General features: G+C 33.5%; 2 protein-coding genes across 2 annotated transcripts; one reads left to right on the top strand and one right to left on the bottom strand.

Annotated features, from left to right (window-relative positions):
- LOC132041701 (ABC transporter B family member 7-like) lies at nucleotides 1–3,491 on the bottom strand. The gene is made up of 3 exons (XM_059432410.1): nucleotides 3,282–3,491; nucleotides 2,372–2,426; nucleotides 1–79 (listed from the first exon to the last, which is right to left on the bottom strand). The coding sequence occupies exons 1-3, from the start codon at nucleotides 3,483–3,485 to the stop codon at nucleotides 21–23; spliced, it is 318 nt and encodes a 105-aa protein (XP_059288393.1). The 5' UTR covers nucleotides 3,486–3,491; the 3' UTR covers nucleotides 1–20.
- Nucleotides 3,492–12,834: 9,343 nt separating this feature from the next.
- Nucleotides 12,835–18,695, top strand: LOC132041703 (uncharacterized). The gene is made up of 4 exons (XM_059432411.1): nucleotides 12,835–13,383; nucleotides 15,240–15,871; nucleotides 15,989–16,087; nucleotides 18,366–18,695. The coding sequence occupies exons 1-3, from the start codon at nucleotides 13,272–13,274 to the stop codon at nucleotides 16,079–16,081; spliced, it is 837 nt and encodes a 278-aa protein (XP_059288394.1). The 5' UTR covers nucleotides 12,835–13,271; the 3' UTR covers nucleotides 16,082–16,087; nucleotides 18,366–18,695.
- Nucleotides 18,696–21,013: the final 2,318 nt, after the last annotated feature.

Below are 21,013 nucleotides of genomic sequence, written 5' to 3'. Positions count from 1 at the left end.
TGTCTTAAGATTGTTTTCAACTATAAGCATTTTATTCGAGTCGCTTGTCGTTCTCCGGTGACCATCCAACATGCTACCTCTGAAATGGTTAAATAAGACTTAGAAGAGTTAAAACATTAAACACGTCATGTCCATCAACCAAACATTAAACATGTCATGTCCATCAACCAAATTAGTGCTAGATCTTTTTCTTCCAATGCTTATTTACTCATTGACTTCAACTCAGGGGCGGATGCAGAGCACTGGTATCTGAACCCAGTACTTTCAATGCGGAGCATAAATTTATGTTTAGAAATAAATAAAAATTGCACCCCATAACTTTAAAAATGCAATAGATTCAATGCTAAAAACTTTAAAGTTTGAGCTCGTCAAGCTTAAATTCTGGATCCGACTCTGCTTCAAGTCTATACATTTTTCCCTCCATCTGATCAACATAATAAGCAAAAACATGTCTGGTTCAAATAATAGGTAAAAAATCTTAAATAGTCCTTAAAGCTATGTTGCTCTGGTCTTGTTCGTATTCTTGAAAAATGTCGTCGAGTATGAGTTGGATCCTCCAAAAGTTATGCATTTTCGGAGGATCCAACACGGGTGTGGCGGGATTTTCTGGAGGATCCGAGCAACATAGTCTTAAAGTAATGGGGTAGCTTTTATTTGATCCTTAATATATAGCCTTGAATCCAAATAGTCCTTCCATGTTTGTAAATCTTGAGCACTAGTGGAAACTGCAAAACCACATGAATTTTGTTCTAAAAAATAGCCTCTCTTTTTCTTTATGGTAGTATAATACAAAAATTTACACTCTTTAACATATGGTTTCACCATATATTCAATATGATAACTAGAAGCCCAACAAATTTTACCCATAAATTGGAAAAAAAAAAAACTTCACTGAGACTGTTTGAGGACTTTCAACAAACAGTTTGTGGGCATTATCTACTGTGACCAAAAGTGTCTTGCATTTCAAACATGTAATATATTAATGTCCAATGCCAAATATCAGGATCAAATTATACACATAACTATGCTTTAAAGACTACTCCCTCCGTCCTAATTTGTTTCACACTTTTCGCTTTTCGAGAGTTAACCTTCTTAATTTTGATCTGACCATGTATTTAAACATAGAATCTTTAAATTTTTTGAAATAAAATTAAATATTTAAAAATTACATAAAAAGTATTATAAGCCACCATAATTAATAATTTAAAATATTTAAAAAACAAACATAAATAATGATCAATGAACAACTTATTTGACTCTTGAAAAGTAAAAAGTGTCAAACAATTTAAAACGGAGGGAATACTATTTAATTCTTTTACTCAAAAGATAGCATCAACATAGATATTATTAATTGGAAAAAAAGGATAGTGATAGCATCAAAATAGACAAAAAAAAAAAAGTTGATTGACATATTGATGAGGAACAGAAAAGAAAGTTCATGTAGCAATTATTTTAACACATTTTACAGCAAAGGGCTGATTTACACAAATATCCTTTTTTCATGTCAGCATTTAGATTTTGTCGCTATTTCAAAAAGTTGTGCAAATATAGTCTTGAGAAATTTCCCTCCGGACAACATTACATTCGGGTCAAATATTTGCTCATGTATTATTCAACCTTACGGATAAAATATTAGGTTGTCGTGTAATATTTGTAATAATATACAAAACTTTAAATAGTGATAAAAAGTTTTTTTCACAAGTTTTTTAATTTACTCAAAGGGGATCTTTAGACTATGATCCAAAAGGTCCACAAATTGCAAAAAATAAATAAATAGAGGATCATTTACTAAATAGCTGAATAAATAAATTATTCTTTTGCATGCACTATTAATGCAATTTAACTCGACAGATTACTTATTTTAGTTTTTAGATTATCGATTAAAGTGAATTTAATTTCTCTCTATTCTTTTTCTTACCCCTCTGCCCTTTTAAATGGCATACATTTGTTATTTGGAAAGTCAAATAATTTTTTCCGTATCAAATTTTCTAGCGTGTTGTGAAAATACTTATTTACAAAACTTATATTCCATCTATCCCAATTTATATGATACATTTTTCTTTTTAGTCTATCTCAAAAGAATGATATATTTATATATTTTGTAACAATTTAACTTGACTTCCCCTTTTACGTACCCTTAATGAAATGATTTACAGCCACATAAATTTCTATGGCTTGTTTTAGACCACAAGTTTCAAATTCAGTCTTTCTTTCTTAAACTCCGCACTTAGTCAAACTATATCACATAAATTGAGACGAAGGGGTAGTTTATAGCACTATTGTGTAGTTTGTGAATTTTTCTATAAAAAGGAAATCAATATCCAAATTAAAACTAAAATTAGATTTTATATATTACTCGAATAAAACTTACGGAATAGTGAAGCTATGCCTGAGCCAATGGCCAAGTAGACGAACTTGAGAGATATCTGCATATATTACGTAGAGAAATTTAATTTACTATTCTCAAAAGTTAAGTTAAAGAAATAAAATAATGATATACAATAATATAGAGAAAAAAGAAAATATTTAAACTGAATAGAGGATTTCATGTGATCCAACAATACTAGAATATTTTTACTCCTAGTAGAACTTATATGATCATCCAAAAATTCTCAAAAAAAATAAAAAATGATTTGTATTTCAATATAGGAAAAACTTATTGACGTTTTCAACGTTTATATAAACCATATTAATATATTATGATTAATTGATTAAATAAGGTGATAGGAGTAGTATACATTAATTTACCAGTTAAGCAATAAGAGTATATATAAAAAAATTAAATATCATGCATTTATTAATTTGATGTTTTATCCGCAGCAATAGACAAGTATTTTCCTTTCAACATGACGGCTTGGTTAAGTATTTTTCGCTAACACCATCAAATAATGATAATGAATGATCATCACAATAACAACAACACTGATACAACAACTATATGTATATCACTACTAAAAAAAAAACTTAAATTTTCAGTTGATGTTTTTGTCCGAAATTCGTCGATTTTCAATGGAGAATCCGTTGATAAACGTTATCGACAAGTAAATTTTCGATAGAAACTCTCGTCTAAAATTCACGGTTTTGTAGTAGTAGTACTCCTATATGCCCTCAACTCTTAACTAGAGGTTTCACGTTCAAACATTAAGAGCGAAGAAACTCTTGATAATTCAAAGCGCTTGAATCTAAATTAATCGAACTAGAAAATTGTACCGGACACCGAATGGTTAGAGAAAAAAAAACAGTAACACAAAGTACTTTGAAGTAGGGAAGAATATAAGTACCCCAGAAACTTGATCAAGAATGTTGTTTTGATCAGATTTGCCATAAGAGTTAACAAGGTCACCAAATATAAGAGACATCAATGGCTTTGAAATCCCAGAAGCAACAGCCGCCATCGTTCCCAACAACATTAAAATTACATCATTTCTGTCTGCAAATGCAAAAAGCATATAAAATGGAACTTTCTCCTCTCTTCCTCCTGCCATTTTGTTTTCTTGATGAATTGAAATTGAGAAGAAAGTACATAAATGTATGGAACAAAGTGTTATAGGGAGAAGGGAAAAAAACCACTTATATGCTTACATGTCAATTTAAGTCTAATGGGTGTTAACCAATGAATTTCAGTTATGATTTTAAGTTTTATGTACTGAGAACATAAAATATTTTTATAATTGGGTCTAGTAAAAATAATTGTACGTAACTTTACTAAATAAAATTTATTTATTGTCTAAAATAAATGATAACACTAGACTTCTCGTTTACCTTTTATGACATTTTATAGCCTAACAAGCATCATGTCATGTGTAAAATCACAAGTTCAAACTTTTTTTATTTCTTAAAATCGTGTCTAGTCAGACATGTTTACATAAACTGATACGGAAAGAGTGTATAATAAGAGATATTTAAAGTTTTTTGTACACTACTAAAAAAACAGGTTTTACCGACCTCAAAAAACCGACCTCAGTTGAGGTCGGAAAAAAAACCGACCTCATGAGGTCAGTAAAGTCGTAATACATATTTTTTAATTTTTTTAAAAATAAACCGACCTCATAAGGAGTCGGTAATATTGTACCAAAATTTGAAAAAATAATATACTGACCTCACTAGGTCGGGAATTTATTTGATGGTAAATGTAAAATATTTTATTTTTTATTTAAAATAATACCGACCTCATGAGGTCGGTATAATCTGTCAAATAAAGACCCATTATACCCGTTTCTTAATTGAAGAAAACAGGTAGGGTTCCCTCTCCTCTTTCTTTTTTCTCCGCCGCCACTATCCTCTCTTCCGCTCCCACTTCTCTTCTTCATCATCATCTCCTTCGCCCCTTCCATATGGTTCCCGCTTTCCTGATTTCCACTCTCTCATCTCAAACTCGAAACCTAAATCGACTGTAAATATTCGTTTCGTCATCCGTTAAAGGGGTCCTTTCGATGCGGGAAATCCTCAAAAAAATAAGGATTTTCGGTATGCAAATCCCCCATAGAACGACATTAATTCTTTTCGCTGTATTGTTCGATATCGAGTCAAAAATCCACGCCATTTTTTGTTGTTTTGCCCTTGGCATGCATTTTTGGATTCGAAGGGTATACAAATTCGGGGTTAAGTAGTGTTTGAAGTAGATTTGAAGTGTTTGAGGTTAGATCGAAACCTTCGCCTGTTTCATTTTTTTAGAAGAAGGTCGGTAAATCTTCATAGTTGTTTCTCCTCTATTTTAGTCTTAATTGTTAATTTTGTCATGCCTTAGTTGTTGTATGCTTGGTTCTTTGTTTGATTTAATCTCCACATTATTAATAGTTTAAGCATAATTAATGAGCATTAGTTGCTATTTCTAGTTATCTGCTGTTGGCAATGATTTAAGCACGATTAATAGACATTAGTTATTGCTATTAACGAGACTTATGAATGTTAGTAGCTCGAGCGCATGAAAATAGGTATTTTTAGCTATTGGTTTTTAGGTCGGTTACTTGTTGATATTAACATCGTCCGGTTTAATGTGTTGTTCGATATAATGCACAAGCTTATTCCAACATTGACTTTGTTATATTAAGATTTGAATTGGTTGTTGGTCGACTGTTAGATTAAGCTACTTTAAAATGTCATTCGGGTCATTGGCCATGTTGAGTAAGTATTCCATGCGAGATTATTTCGGTTGTAGTTTCAAACACGGTTGCTAAATGAGGAAATAGTTCAAGTTCTAGCCTTCATTTGTTTAGTGTATAATCTTGTTGTCGTTCTTATTAAATCTGTGTCCATGATATGAGTCTAGGTCGATTGGTTTGGTATTGAAATAGTTCAAGTTCTAGCCCTTCATTTGTTTAGTGTATAATCTTGTTGTCGTTCTTATTAAATCTGTGTCCATGATATGAGTCTAGGTCGATTGGTTTGGTATTCCAACATCACATAATGTGTGTAGAGGGATTGCTATTGTAGCATGCATGAATCTATCTAGTGTTCGGGAAATTCATGATACATGTTTGAGGTCTATTTTTGGGTCGAATTTGATGAATACATGTCGTATCCCTTTCTTTTAGAGTGCTTTGTATATGTCTTGGAATGATGTCTTAAATGTGTGAGTTGAATTTCTTGCCGTTGTTCTATGCCCTCATTGTGTCTGTCTCTTCGTTAATTCTTTGTTTTTGCTATTATATGATGTCAATACTATGCTAAGTGAACCGGTGGTTTTAAAGGAAATAGATGCTTTTCATTTGATGAGAATGCGTGTTAAGCCTAGGCACTTGCTTGTTTCGATATCTCCATAATTGAGTTTACGTGTTTAGCATAATCGATTGGTTAGAATATTTTCAATGCACCTACAATTGCTTGATATTGTTAAAGGCGGTGAGGGAAGCGGGTGTTTGTGCCTCCATATATGTAAAGTTTTCTGTTGAAAGCTTCTTTCGGTTTATTTGAAAATGAACCGAGTCTTTCCTTTGAATTTTAAAGTCTCGATTCGCCATTTTGTAGGTGTTAGTACGGTTCCTTACATGTTTGGTTGAAGGATATTCTCGACTGCTCCGGCTATGGGATTTGGTCTAGTTTGCTTTCAAAAATTGCTGTTTTTTGTTATGTGTGTTAGTTATTTGAGTGGTGACCTGATTAAAGAGAATCTTTGAATCCTTCCCGATAAATTATTTTTAATTCTCATAGTTGCGAAAAATGTCGTTAGCTCTCGTTGTTTTTTTTTATTTTGTTTAAACAAATATCGGTATGTTTATGTTCGGACTTTGATGTGTGCCCGTTTGTTGAATCGACATTCTCTGCACCTTAAATCATGAAGTAACGATGTTTTAAAGATCTTAGCAATTTTATAGAAATGAACAACTTTCTGTTTTGTTTCCTTTTGAGTATTTAAATATTGAATGAACTAGTTTGAGTACCCTTATTTGTTATCCCTTCTTGAAATTGTGAAATCCTTTAAGAGTGTGTTTTCGCCTTGAAGATTAGTGACTTATTTTTTAGAACTTAGGAGAAGTGGTTTTTGGCCTTTATGTATTTAGGAATTTTCTTGCTCAAAAATCAAGTCTGTCTTTTCAAACCTCCTTAAGTTATGGAGCATAAGTGAGTTTAAGAATAACATAAGGAGCGAGGCGCAACAAAATCTTCCTCTCTCATGGAAGAAGTGAGTTTTCTCAAGTTCTAACGTACTAGAATAATAGTTGAAGGAATAACTTATTAATTTCCTAAAGGTTGTACTGTCAAATAGCTTCTTAATTTTCGGAATAATTTTCAGGTATGCAGGCTAAGAATACAACAAAGGTTAAAGAACTCGAACACGAAGAGTTGAGACTCGTGAGGATGAATATGAGATGCTGAGATATCCCTTCAACAATACCGTTTCTTCCCTAACATGGTAACTTAACATTTACTCTAGTTACAATTGAATTATACTAAGTTTTTAGTATGTTTTGGTCCTTTTGGAGGGTATATATCTTTTGTCATTAAGAAACTTCTTACATTCTCTGAAAGTCATCCTTAGATGTTATGACGAGTTATGTACATTTATAAAATTGTTTCATTGGAGTATGCTTGTTGATAAAGACCTTCTGTTTGATCTGATTAGCTTACTTTTCCTTCTGTTTGATCTGATTAGCTTACTTTTCCTTCTGTTGAAAGAGATTGTAGAATTTGTCACTTGAGTTTGGTGGATATTGGAGTTGAGTCGGTGTTGCTATTGAATTGGGATGTTCTTGTAAAGATGATTTGGTCTGCGCACATAAGCATTGTCTTTGAAACTTGGTTTAAAATCAAGGGAAATAAGTAAGTAGACTAAAACTTGAATTTTCTTTTTATTTTAGTTTTATGGTTAGTGGATTTTTAACTTTTTGATGCTTATATGAGCAATGTGGAAGGGTAAGTTGATAATAAACAAAGGGTTGTTTGATTTACTTGCCTTTTTTAGCTTATGTTGTCTCCAAGTTTTTTCACATTTCACTTAAGTAAGTAGGCCAAAACTTGAATTACCTTTTTTACTTTAGTTTTATGGTTGGTGAATTTTGAAGTTATGATGATGTCTATATTGTGGATGGACAAGTTTACCTAAAATAAATGGTTGTTTGATTCTTGGCCTTTTAAGTTAATTGTTACGCTTATTAATGTGATGATTGACATCTTAACATGATGGCCTTTTTGGCTTATGTAGTGTCCAAGATTCTTTCACATTTCACCTAAGTAAGTAGACCAAAACTTGAATTTTTGGTTTTTTACTTTAGTTTATGGTTGTCCTTACTATTTGCTTGTGTCATAGGTATGTTTATTTTGTGCTATAGTTAAACCTCTTTATAACGGCATCGGATAGTTTTTGGTTGCTATAGCCAAATCTTTGTTATAACATGACATTAAAAGACTTAGGTAAGTTATAATAAAATGACGTTACGAAGAATGTTGTTATAGAAGTCGATATATTGTATATACTAATAATTTAACTTTTAGTGGTGTTTGATAGTGATATGAGTGGTGTATATTTTTGGGATTTTGCGGCACTAAGGAAAGCTCAATGTTGAACACGATAATGACGACCTTCCATGTGGTTTTCTTTGGATTGATAATAATTGCTGGCTTTTGCAATGGAAATAAGAAACCCTTCCAAGACTCTACTGTTGGAATTGTTTGCTCAGTCCCTCATTGTCTCTCCCTCTCTATGCCTCATGGCTTTAGCTTTGTGCCTTTTGCTACCTTATAATATGAGAAGGTATAATTCAGATTTGTAAGTACTGTGTTGACATTGACATTTCTTTATGAAAATGGAGATTTTCCTTGAGGAAGAGAGTGTTTATTTTCATTTTTCGCGTCAAAGGATTATACTTTTGTGTCCTCACATGCTACTTATGTACCAACTATCTTGTCATTGATAAACAAGTACTATCATCTCATGATTTTTGCCAACTATGTTGAGCGAATATAATAGAATAAAAGTTGATTTTTTCCTTTATAGTCCTTTGTCATCATCTGAATATACTTGCAAAGCAAAATCTCACAAATGATGTGAAGTTGTTTTCTTACTTAGTTTTTTACTAAAGTGCTAGGTAGCCTTAGAAGGGCTTTCAAGTAACAAGCTGCCATTCCTCACTCAATATAGCTTGTTGTTTCATTGATTCTTCTTGATGCATGGGTAACGAGAGAAGACTCAAAGTTATGCCAACTTGCACCCATGGGTTCCTTCTACCAACTTATAGTTCCAAGAGCTATTTATTTTGTAGTCGCATCGTAGTATTTCTCTTTACCTTAACGGACACAAACATTTTACTTGCATCACTCGCTTATTGTATCCATTATATTTCTTACGCTTACCAAATTCTTTCTTTTATTTTGGTAGACAATTACTCATCCCTATGGTTTCTAATGGCGGTGTTCTAATATCTTTGACAACTTGGGAAAAAAGGCTTATGAGTTATGACAACAAAGCTTTATGGAGTGGTCAAATTTCAAAAGGCATGGTGCTTAACTTTTTTCCATTATGTAAACAGATTTCCTCATTGAAAATGAAGAATGTAGGATTTCACAATATTGTATACTTTTGTTGCTTAGTGCGCGTAAATATTATGAAGTGTTAAAACTTGAAACACGTAGAATTATTTTCTTGGTGTTATGATCCTTTTAGTATTCTGTAATAATTGCACAAATAATACAAACAATGATGTCGGCCATACGCCCGTGGGCCATCTAGTGTGTTGTAATAGTAGCTTATTGTTTTATGTATTTATAGTAGTTTGATGTATTGTTGGCGGCTATTTGGGCTCGTTTTAGTTGAAAGTAAAATTATTTTCATCTTGACGGGGAGGCAATTTGGAGTAATAGCTAGGTGCTACAATTTTTTTTGCAGAATACTGACCTCATGAGGTCGGTTTTCTGAAATTTTTTTCCAGAAATTGCAAATTACCGACCTCATGAGGTCGGTTTTCCGTAAAATATTCCCAGAAATTGCAAATTACCGACCTCATGAGGTCGGTTTTATGCATAATATTCCCAGAAATTGCAAATTACCGACCTCATGAGGTCGGTTTTATCAAAATATATCATATATTCATATAAATTACCGACCTCCGGAGGTCGGTGAACTCATATCATTATATTATTAATATAATTTACCGACCTAATGAGGTCGGTATTTTATTTAAGTAATACCAGGCTAAAAAAACTTTACCGACCTCATGAGGTCGGTATTTTGCGACTTCATGAGGTCGGTAATAATTCCAACCCCTTTCGTTTTCCGACCTGATTTTGAGGTCGGTTTGAGGTCGGTTTTTGGCCAAAACCGACCTCATGAGGTCGGAAATAGCCATTTTTTTGAGGTCGGTAAAACCTGTTTTTTTAGTAGTGGTAGCCTATCCTACCACAATGACTGTTGTAATTTTCAATAGGAGTTTAACTTTTATTCATTGATATGTAATTTTTGAATGATTACTAGTGTAAGGCATGTTGCAGCAGATTGCCTATTTTATTTTTTATTATTATCAATGTTATTAAGTTAAGATCACAATTTATACAGTCAGCTTCTTCTAGAAATGCTATCGATCAAGCACTACTATTGCAAATAAAGCTTTTGTGGGCTATAAATGAAATTCTCTAGGACATGTAGGGTCGATAAACCTACCTTTTGCCTAGAGAAGAATGAATGCCTATATGTATTAAATGTCATATTTGCCAAATTTTTTCTTTATCCCACATGTATTTTAATTTTTCTTTTCCTACATGTATTTCACAAAATTTTCTACTTTTGTCTTAGTTCATTAATTGTGTTTCTTTGGACCACTATAGCTATAAATCTTTGCTGAATCTAGTGGGTGTGTATTATTTCAGAAGAGTAAATACTATTCGGCGCAGCCATCTGCCCAGCAAGCTTTAGTTATATCCTCTACTATGTGCTTAAGCAGAGCCAGAAATTCAAAAGAAAATTATATAAAAAAGAAGATTCAACAACTTATATATATGCAAGAAAAATTAATAGTGTTTACTTATTTACATAGTATAATTTTTTAGGGAAGAGGGTTCAATTGACCCCTCCTTGCACCCATCTGGCCTCTGCCTTCGCCCTTGTGCTTAAATGGCTGAAGCAGAACTCCCACCAAGAAAATTAATCATCTATTATATGAATATTTATAAAAAATGATATTGTATATATCACTGTAGTTTCAAGCAAGATTTTTTGAATGAATTGTTGGGTGTGCGAATAAAGCCCACATTAGTAGCTGAAAAGAAAAAAAAGTTACTTATAAGGTATATACTCTTAATGGTGTGAGGTCTTTTAGGAAAAACCATGCGGGTTTGATCCAAAACGGATAATATCACACCATATTAAGAGTTTATTGGAACCGTCGCAGCCCAATATGAACCCCCTTTTGCACCTCTAGTTCTGCCTTGATGCCTACAGGTGCGTAGATTTATCAAGTCATGTTTAAGTTATATGCATTTGACGGTATAATTTTTTTTTAATGTCAGTAAGTAAAATTGACCTACACCTATCAGGCTATCACGTAAAAGTCATACAGGTTACAATTTTTACCAAACCCATATGCCTATAATAATTATAGGTTGGCATTTAGATAGTATGGTGAATTTACTCCTTTTTTAATTGTCTTAGAGCCTGATTGGATGAGCTTAAAAAAAGCAGTTTATAAGCCAAAAAAAAAAGTTAGGGTAGCCCAACTTATTTTTTTTTTTTGGGCATAAACGTTTTAGAACATTTTTCTAAATTCTTTTTTGAGCTAAGTCAAACGGGCCAACTTATTTTTTTTAGCTTATTTAAAGCAAAATGGGCTTATAAATTTAGTACCAAACATATTTCAAAAAAAAAGCGAACTTATAAGTTGTTTTCAAAGAACTTATAAGCTAAGCCAAACGGGCTCTTGTCTATTCTTTTAACTAAAATGTGGACCGTTGAGTAGACCCCTTACTAGAGTTTGGAGCTGAGCCAAACTCAATTGAACTACTAAAGCATCGACTCAAACCACGACTTTATGCTAATTACATGTCTAATTAGAAAATTATGTTACGCTATTAGCAACCCTTTAATATATATTTCCATGAAAATATGTCATAATCACCAAGCAAAACACTGGAATCAAACAACAGAACTAAACATATTTTTAGTTTTGGGTGAGGGTGGTCGAGAATTCATGGTTGGTTGTGATGAGTAGTAATGGAAGTGCATTTTGCAGATTTTATTTTTTATACGAGATAATGATTGGGCGGGATGATTTAAGCGGTACACTATTAAAAACATGTGAATGTTTTTTGGGAATTTTCAAGGGAAGTCCGTCGAAAAAGCTTCCGATGAGCCAATTTTCGACGGACCTCCCTGAAAATTTTATTATTATGTATTAAAAGTGGAATAATAGTGTGAGTTATTTGTAAATATGAATTTTATTTCGTATATTTATATTGTTGGGCTAGTCCATTTATTTGGGATTTCTAGTGATAAGTCCACGTTGTTAGCCCAATATATCATATATGCCAAGACAGACCCAAACTCGTGTCACATGTTAAATGACATGATATATATTCGAAGCCAAATGAAGGAGCTAATAAGATCATGCCACATGCAAAATAACGTGGCAAGCCAAAGGCCAATAAATATGCATCAAGCGTACAATTGGCTTGCGTTTGCCAATCATGCCACATGCCAAAGACCAATAAATATGCACCAAGTGTACAAATGACATGTATATGCCAATCAAATGTGGTAATCTTGTCATTGTCTTAATTTGATTGGCCAATCACTCAAAGTCAACTCATTAAATTAACTCGTGATTGCAGGTACAAAATAGAAAAAGTTAACTCGCAGGAAAACTTTTGAAATTTATGCTTCAAAATGATCATTTTTGCAAGGATAAAAATGAATATATTATAACTAAATTGTTAATTAAATATAGATTATTTAAAAAAAAAAAAAACTTAAAAGAGGAAAGAGTGTCTCATGAATTGAGAAGGGAGTACAGTCAAAAAGGGAGTATAGTCAAACCTCTCTATAACAACATCATTAGGTCCGAAATCTTTTTGTTGCTACAGCGAATGATTGTTATACACTTATAGCAACATTGACATTTAAATAATATTTTACTATTATAGGAAAAAAGGATGCGTAAAATCTAATTTTTCATTTTTAATTGACAAATCCTAAACTTAATCACACTTTGTATAACAAATCAGAATCTTTTAATGATGGAAATATATATATTCATATAATATTCTTTGTCATAAATAGTGTATTGAAGTGTCAAAATATTTGGTAACCATCTCTAGACCTATTATCAGTGATCTTAGAATTTCTATTTTTATAAACATGATTAATTATTATATTACCCAAAAAAATAATGTAGCTATTATAAAAGGGTACTTTTACAAAGATCGTACTGTTATAGAGACGTAAAATATAACATAAAAATCGATTACGAGAAAAACTTGACTGTTATAGAAAGATATTGTTATTTCATGTATTTAAGGATGCTGTTATAGATAAACATAAATTAAAAACCAAACATATAATAAAAAAAAAAAAAACAAAAAAAACAAAAAAAAAACATAATAAGTCCAATGCAGAGGCAAACAGGTGACGCTACGTTTCCTACAAAATCTGTTACTCTTCTCCAATAGTATTACGATTTACCAAAATCAGCCATAGCCATAGCCCACCACAAACACAAGAAAACAAACAGATTCTTTCCATTGATAAATATAGAAATCAGAAGGATCCATTGGTACATACATCCATATATATATATATATATAGATATATATATATAGACACATATATATAATAGAAGAATAAAATCATGCCATCAGGTGCCAAGAAGCGAAAAGCTGCAAAGAAAAAGAAGAAATTGGGAGGAAATAATAACGCTCAATCATCCAAGTCTGCTACTGTTACTAATTCTCACTCTCATGGTACTTTTCATACTCCGTTTTGTTTATTGTTTTCTCTGTTTCAATTTATGTGTCATACTTTCCGTTATTTAGAAAAAAAAAATTGTACGTCTTTCCTATGAAGGAGAAAACACAATATATAAGAGATAAGTAAGTTAGCCTTTTAAAGAGGGATGCATGAGACTTGGGGGTCCGTTAACGTGATAGGGGCACAATTGGGTCAGTTTGGTAACGACGAGGGCATATATGTCCTACTTCTAGTAGTTGAGGAGCAATTTTGGACAAGAAACCAGACGAAGGACATTTTTCTTCTATTTTCAATAGTTCATGATATTTTTGGCCCTTTTCCGTTTTATCTTTAATGGTGTAATTTATAGCCACGCAAATGTTTATTCAGATCACAAGTTTCAAAACATTTGTTTTCTTTCATAAATTTCGTCTACAGTCAAACACCATCACATAAATTGGGAGGGAAATAGTAGGAGTTTAGATGTATATTGAGTATTGTGCACTTTGACATGAAGGAAAATGTTTTCCGGAAATAATGGACTTTTCCTAGAAAATGTTTTACCTGATGATTACTGCTAGTATTCTTTTTGGAATAAAAATTGATGGTATCTTGCAATGTAGAAGTTGATGAATCATAACATTTGATGATGTACAAGTTGTATGATAAGGTAGGAGGATTGAGCCCTATCACATGGCCCTAATCCGGATAACTAAATATTATTTACACCATGAGGACATGAGACTTTAACTCTTATAGACATTGTTTAAGTTATATGCATTGACGGTGCAATATAATAGTTGATGACATATGACAATGTACAATTGATGAATGATGACATATGGTACTCGTACTAGCTATAAGATAAGGTAGGAGATCTGAGATGTACGTGGCACCAATCTGGATTATTTGAGATATTTGATTTCGTATGCACGGACAATGTCGATAAGTTTAAGTGACCTGAACACCGTTAGTGCATAAAACCTAAACATGAACGAGTATTAGAGGTTAACAACAATAGCTAAATTAAAAAAAATGGCAGCCCGGTGCACTAAGCTCCCGCTATGGGCAGTGTTCGGGGAAGGGCCAGACCACAAGGGTCTATTTTACGCAGCCTTAACCTGCATTTCTGGAAGAGGCTGTTTTCACAGCTTAAACCCGTGACCTCCTGATCACATGGTAACAACTTTACCAGTTACTCCAGGGCTCTCCTTCAACAACAATAGCTAAACGTTGATTGAAATAAAGTAAAGTGATATAAACTAGGAATCAGGTTGGCTGTAAAAGAAAATTACTACTTTGGAAAAGTCATTTCTCTGCTTTTGTTACTTTCAACAGTTTTAGATAATCAAACAGAAAACATTTTTCTAGTGTGCCCCTTTTGCTATTCCTAATCAAATATGGACATACTTGTCTGCAACTTTAAAATCATTTTCTGATCTTCAACACCTTTACAGTTTGATCTGTCCTCTCAACTTTGGCTTTTTGGATTAGGCTTATATTCTCTTGTTTTGCACTTTTGCTTACATGGTATCTTTTTTTCCTTTATTCTCTCAATTTATTATGCAGTAAGTTATCAGTCTTATAGTACATGTGCATTTGCGTGTGATGTGTGCTTTGTGCTGTCCCACTTCATGATATTTTGCTGTCGTAATAACTAGTTAATAAAACATTAAGGTTTCAGTGCTGCGCATGTTACTTTCATTAATGTCTGAGTTGATACTGTTAAATTCTCTCGAACCATAGTAATATTATTTGATTAGATCATCGAATTGTTCTGTTATTTTGGATTGCATCACTTGTTGGATGATCGCTAATTTGTGAAAATACTTTTGTGTTGGATCATTGGGCTTGAACCAATCTATGACAGGTGAAAAGGATTCAAGACCCGGTGATAATAAAGAGACAGATGGCGGGGAGGTTAGTTACCTTGCATCTCAAGATCACCAATTGGAAATTTCACATAGTAAATCGTCCATTGATGAGAACAAATCAAATGCTGTGAAAAATGGAGACAAGAAAGTGAATTTAGTAGCAAAAGGAGAGGGAGGTAGCGTTCAGGTCGAAAGAGAATCGAAGCTTGAGGGTGAATCTACGAGCCATAACATTAACATTGAGCATGCGGCACCCGTGAGTTTCCCTCATGAAGGCTGCTTACGAAGGAGGTCAAGTGGCAGCAGCAAGCCTGCTATGTCGGAGGACATAGTTCAGGTGGCCACAAGCGCTTCAGACATTGATACTGTGACCTTACATCCCATCGGGTCATCCGAGCAGGAAAATGAGAAGAGAAAATTGGGTGTTATGGATGAGAAAACCAGAGCTTCAGACGTTTTTGTGAGTACGGGATTAAAGAAAAGGGACGGTGAAGCTGTAGCAACTTCAGATGCAAAGCCCTCTGTGGCTCTAAAAGATGATGACAAACTAGAGCTTTCATACGATGCGCCTGCAGTTGATGCCAGTGTTCATGCAGATGACATCAACGGTTCTCCCCGTAACCATCAGGTTTACCACTTCTTCTCTAGCTTTTTATTAAGGCAGTGTCATAAGAATTCACTGAGTGCCTGGTAGTTTTTTTTTTTTTCAGTTTTGTAAACTTTTCCTTTTTGTAAATAGTTGCAGCCACCAGTAGCTTTGGGTCCACGACCAGTGCAAACAACTTCCTGGAAGAGTTGCTGTGGCTTGTTTGAGCTGTTTGCAGGATCAAATAAATAACTTCAGGTCGGAAATCCTTTTTTTTTTTTTGTTTTTTTTTGCTTAGCTCAATTTTTTTTTGTTTTTTCTCTTGGCACATTGGCGAAGGTATATAAGAACAAAATTGTATGGCTCTTGTCAGTTGGATGATATACTTTTGACCTTTTGGTTTTCTTTGTGTTCTTTATTCTTGGCTTCATTCTTTGGTGATGTAATAATTAAGTGCTTCTTAATCTGAAATTGGGCTCTTTTCTTTTGACACTAATTGACCGGTATCTTCTAGTTTGGGTTCGTTAAAAAATTCTTTATCTTTTCCAGATTACTTGAAGATAGGATAATAATAAGAGAGATTGTAGACCACGGAGAAGTCAATAAAATCAGAAACAGCTGTTGCTTTCTGTCCGCTTTCTCCTAAAACTTCTGCATACTTCTCTAAACTCAATGGTTTAATAGTTCTACACTTTCTTGGAACTCACCGTTATGTCTGCTTGAAATGCACCCTATTAATGGTGGTTCTACAATAAAATCATGTCGTATCAGAGACCTTTTAAGTATAGATTGCTGACGCTATACATAGTGCCCGGTAGTTCACCCTAAACAGGAAAATTAGGTGTCTGCTCTTGCTGTTTTGTCACACAGGATTGGTTTTGTCAAGCTGTAGTGTAGTCAATTTGCTGTTTACTGGAGCGTTAATGTTTTCCTTCTAATTTGCTACTTGTAGAATGGATTTAGAATCTTCTTTTCATCATGCCACCCGTGAAAGAGCTCATATGTAGGGTGGACTGATGAGTTTGATTTGTTATATGATACTCCCTCTATTCCAGTTTATGTGACCTTATTTCCTTTTTAGTCCGCTTCAAACAAATGGCTTCTTTCTAAATTTGGAAACATTTTAAATTAAACCTCGGATTTTACCCTTAATGAGAACCTTTTATAGCCACACAAATGTTATGGCATTTTTAAGACCACAAGTTTCAAAAGTCTTCCGTTCTCTCTCAAACTCCATGACAGTCAAGTAGGTTTACACAAATTGAAATGGTGGGAGTACTATTTATCATAATGCAAAGGATTTGATTTCTACTTTCAGACGGATCCTGATTAGCAATTTAGGTAAACTAAGCAACTAATCAGAATGGACCATTGGGTAATGATGACGAAATCTGAATTTATTTAAAATTGAAAGTTGAAAAAGTAATATTTTATAAACCTCGAGAACAATGAGAGATTGTTGAACTAAATGTGACAAACAACTCTGTTTATTACCTATGCAGTTGTCAAGGTTGCATGATTTAAGCAAGTTAAGCTCTTAGGTAGAGTGCATGGGGAGTATGGTCATTATGGCTAACTTGGGAAGGAAACTGATATTAGAGATGAAATTTAGGAATATGTGGATTGAATTCAGATATAGATAATTATCACTACTGACATTTCTTGAATGCTTTTCCACTTGTTCTTCGAGGCAGATGGTGCTTATGATCATTGTTTAGGACAGCAAAATGAGTTTTTAACTCCCATCTTTTTCACAGAATCTGGATTTAATTACAATATTATTGCTTGTGGCTCTTCCATTCTGATAATTCTCTCTCTCTCTCGCTCTCTACCTTCATTCTTTTTTCTCCTTCACGGGAGGGTGGGACTAAAACTAGAAAGCCCATCTTTCTTCCGGCTTTTTTCTGTAAGTTATTCCTTGAAACTGATATTGAAACTGATATCACTGGTTTTAAATTGATTTAGAGGTTGATTTGGCTAGAACAGGTGATTTTGATCACCTTTTAGATCATCGATGCTTAAATTTCAATTTCCTTAATCTTAGAATGATTTGGGTCTACTCTAGAATCTCAAACAACTCTGCCTCATAGGCAGCGGCGCATGTAGCCTTGTAGTAGTGGGTTCATCTGGACCTGGTACTTTTGATAAAATTCATTAAAATTGCAACAGATACTGTATATGAACTCATAATTTTCAAGATACAATGAGTTCAATGCCAAACACTTAAAGGTTGATCCCATAAAATTTAAATCTCTGGCAAGTGTGAATTTGCTATATTCAGGAAAAAAATGAGGTTGTTTGAACCGTGGCCTTTTAAATTTTCCAACTCTTAGCATTTGTTTTCAAATATATTAAGCTTATGTGTGTTTTTTTTTTTTTTTTTCCTTCTTTTTTTTTGTTGCATTCACCTTAATAGCACCCGATCGATATTTAGATTGGAGTTTAACTCCTGTACTGTATCTGGCAATTGACATTTCTCTGCAACTGCAACATAATTATACATAATGGTTCCAAGTAAATGTTTTTTGTGATGCAGATGAGAGAATGAAGGTCGAGCAAACAAGCAACTTCTTGGAGTCTTTTAGTGAATATATAGAAGTTTATGATAGTGTTCATCTTCTTGAACAATCACGAGTTAGGAGATTTCTGTTATTCTCGTTTGAAAAGCAGCTCGGCTCTCCTTGTTTTTTGCACTGATTTCCTGGTTTTCTGCAGTTAGCTTATTGGCATTTCGAAGGAGGGTTGTTTCTTTAGTTGCGTAGGAAACTTAAAATTAGATTTGGCCAGCACATATTTTTTATAATTCATTGGTTTAGTTGAACATATGCTTCCAAAATATATTATTCAGCAGTTACCCTGTTCATAACTTCATTCTTCTGCACCAAGATGCATATTTTTCAGGAATTTTTGTTTCTGGTTCCTCATGTGATGATTTTAACTTTATATCTCATATTGTGTAAGACTAATTTTTCCTGTTGAGTTTCGATCTTTTGAATTTATGTTGTTTGGACTTTTCAGAAATATTGCCGGTGCATGTCAATTGTGCATTTTTAGAGGATCTAACACCGACATGACAACATTTTTGAAGAGCCTCAACAACATGATTTTGAATGGTTAAGGAATCTGATTGTTTCCCTTATTCAGTCTTCTTGGGGAAAAAAGATAAGGAAGGCTAATATTTTGTGTATGAGTTTAATTTATATATGCGGCCAGTACAAGGGAATTTTTATACTGATAAGTCACACAAAAGATGTATACATATGACCCTCCAGAAAAAGTGAGATTTGTAAGCTTGAAAATAAAGTATGTTACATGTTAATACGTGTAAAGAATCATCAATAATGTAAATGTTCTTTACAGCGTTAGTGGATATTAGTTGAATTCCTTGTGTATTAACTTATTTGTTGCATAAAAATTCAGTGGATATATAAATAGTTGAAAGACAAACAACAATCCTCTGGCGAAATTGTACACGGAAGAACTAGAAATTACAGAATTAAAAAAGAAAAAGAAAATTGGCAAAGTACTCACTGTTATCTGGTACCTGTTGCTGATGGGAGATGGCAGATATCCAGTGGAATTAGTCGAGGCGCGCGCAAGCTGACCCGGACACCAGGGTTTTAAAAAAAAAAAAAAGATAGGATTATCAAGAATGCTTCAACTGTTATCTGCATATTGATCAAAACACAAAATCGATCATATTTATGAGGTATAATAGCATTTTGGCCCCTCAATTACTAATAAATTCTAATTCAACCCTTGTGATATCTGACTAAGCACATTTAACCTTTAATTAACTGACATGTATGTTTTTGATGCCTTTAAGGAAATAATGTTTTGGACTATTTCTAGATCTATATTATCGTAAATGTAGAGTAACAAGAGACAAGCTTAACATAACACATGACAAGCAGGGGCGGAGCTAGCCCTTCGGGCGTGGGTTCGGCCAAACCCAATAACTTTAGTTCGAACTATATATTTGTATTAAATTTTTTGTCGAATATGTATAAATTATTAATTTAGAACCCAGTAACTTTAAAAAATTAGAACCCCGAACCCACAAGCTTCAAATCTTGGCTTCGCCTCTGATGACAAGTAAGTGGCGGAACAATTAATTAGTGACAACACAGATAAAGGATCTAACCATATGGAACAACCCCAATTAATTTGTTCTATAACACAATAATATAATATTAAAGTGATGATGAAGATCTTGGGCGGACCTCTGTATTAGTTTTTGGTGCTCGAGCACCTATTAACCGTGACAGATACTCTATGTAGACATATAGAAAACGTTGAAGTTTTGATATAAAATAATAAATAGCAACCAAGAAGCAATAAAAGATCTTGTTGTTTTGGTTAAAAGGTTATAGGCTTTAGGTTAAGCCATGGAGGAGCTGAGTTCAAATTCCACTCAAAGCAATATATTTTTTGTTGATTTTAAGGTGAGCACCCCGGACCATTAAATCTTGGGTCCGCCACTGATTGAAGAGTTAGATGAACATGACGATGACGACAGTGAGTCAATGACGATGCTGATGATTCGTGTGAAAATGGTAAGATTTATGGGGAACAAATTAAAGTATTAGTGATGATGAGACTCTAATGATGAGGTTAAGTCAAATAATAACTCTGAAACTTAGGACGATGACATGTAAGGAGTTATCATCAATCTTCATTTGAACCATCTTTTGAATCATCTGTATTAGAATCATCATCATCATCATCATCATCACTACTATACTTTGTGTTGGGAAGAAACAAGCAATAATCAAATTGCACGACGAGGTAACAACGGAAGAAATACCAAGTCAAAACTTCCCGCACTATTTGAACCAAGAGAAGATAATATACACTAGCACAAATGGAAATCTGGACAGCAACTATACCAACAACAAAATAGCAAAGCAAGCAAAATAAATCAATTGCAAGAGACACCAAATTTACGGGGTAAAACCTCTTCAAGGTGAAGAGAAAACATCCACGGGTCCAAAAGCTCCACTATATCAAATGAGAGAGTTACAAAGTTCTCCAAAATGGCTACAATATGAATGCCAAATGCGGAGCAACAATAACAACAAGAACAACCATCAAACAAGAGAAAATTGGAAGAAAGTCACCCAAAAACGCAGCTACTGTTCACCAATGAAAATCTGGAGCTACCGGTCTCCAAATCCACCTCTG

This window comes from Lycium ferocissimum, unplaced genomic scaffold, assembly GCF_029784015.1.
Source record: "Lycium ferocissimum isolate CSIRO_LF1 unplaced genomic scaffold, AGI_CSIRO_Lferr_CH_V1 ctg11248, whole genome shotgun sequence".
Classification (NCBI taxonomy): Eukaryota; Viridiplantae; Streptophyta; class Magnoliopsida; order Solanales; family Solanaceae; genus Lycium; species Lycium ferocissimum.
Note: the sequence above shows the minus strand (reverse complement) of the source record. Positions and strands in the feature narration are given on the sequence as shown.

Coding starts and splice junctions, on each gene's coding strand:
- LOC132041703 (XM_059432411.1), top strand. CDS start 13,272: ATGCCATCAGGTGCCAAGAAGCGAAAAGCTGCAAAGAAAAAGAAGAAA. Junction 13,384..15,239: donor TACTAATTCTCACTCTCATG/GTACTTTTCATA, acceptor AATCTATGACAG/GTGAAAAGGATTCAAGACCC. Junction 15,872..15,988: donor GTTCTCCCCGTAACCATCAG/GTTTACCACTTC, acceptor AAATAGTTGCAG/CCACCAGTAGCTTTGGGTCC.
- LOC132041701 (XM_059432410.1), bottom strand. CDS start 3,485: ATGGCAGGAGGAAGAGAGGAGAAAGTTCCATTTTATATGCTTTTTGCA. Junction 2,427..3,281: donor TTCTTGATCAAGTTTCTGGG/GTACTTATATTC, acceptor TAATATATGCAG/ATATCTCTCAAGTTCGTCTA. Junction 80..2,371: donor AGGCATAGCTTCACTATTCC/GTAAGTTTTATT, acceptor TAACCATTTCAG/AGGTAGCATGTTGGATGGTC.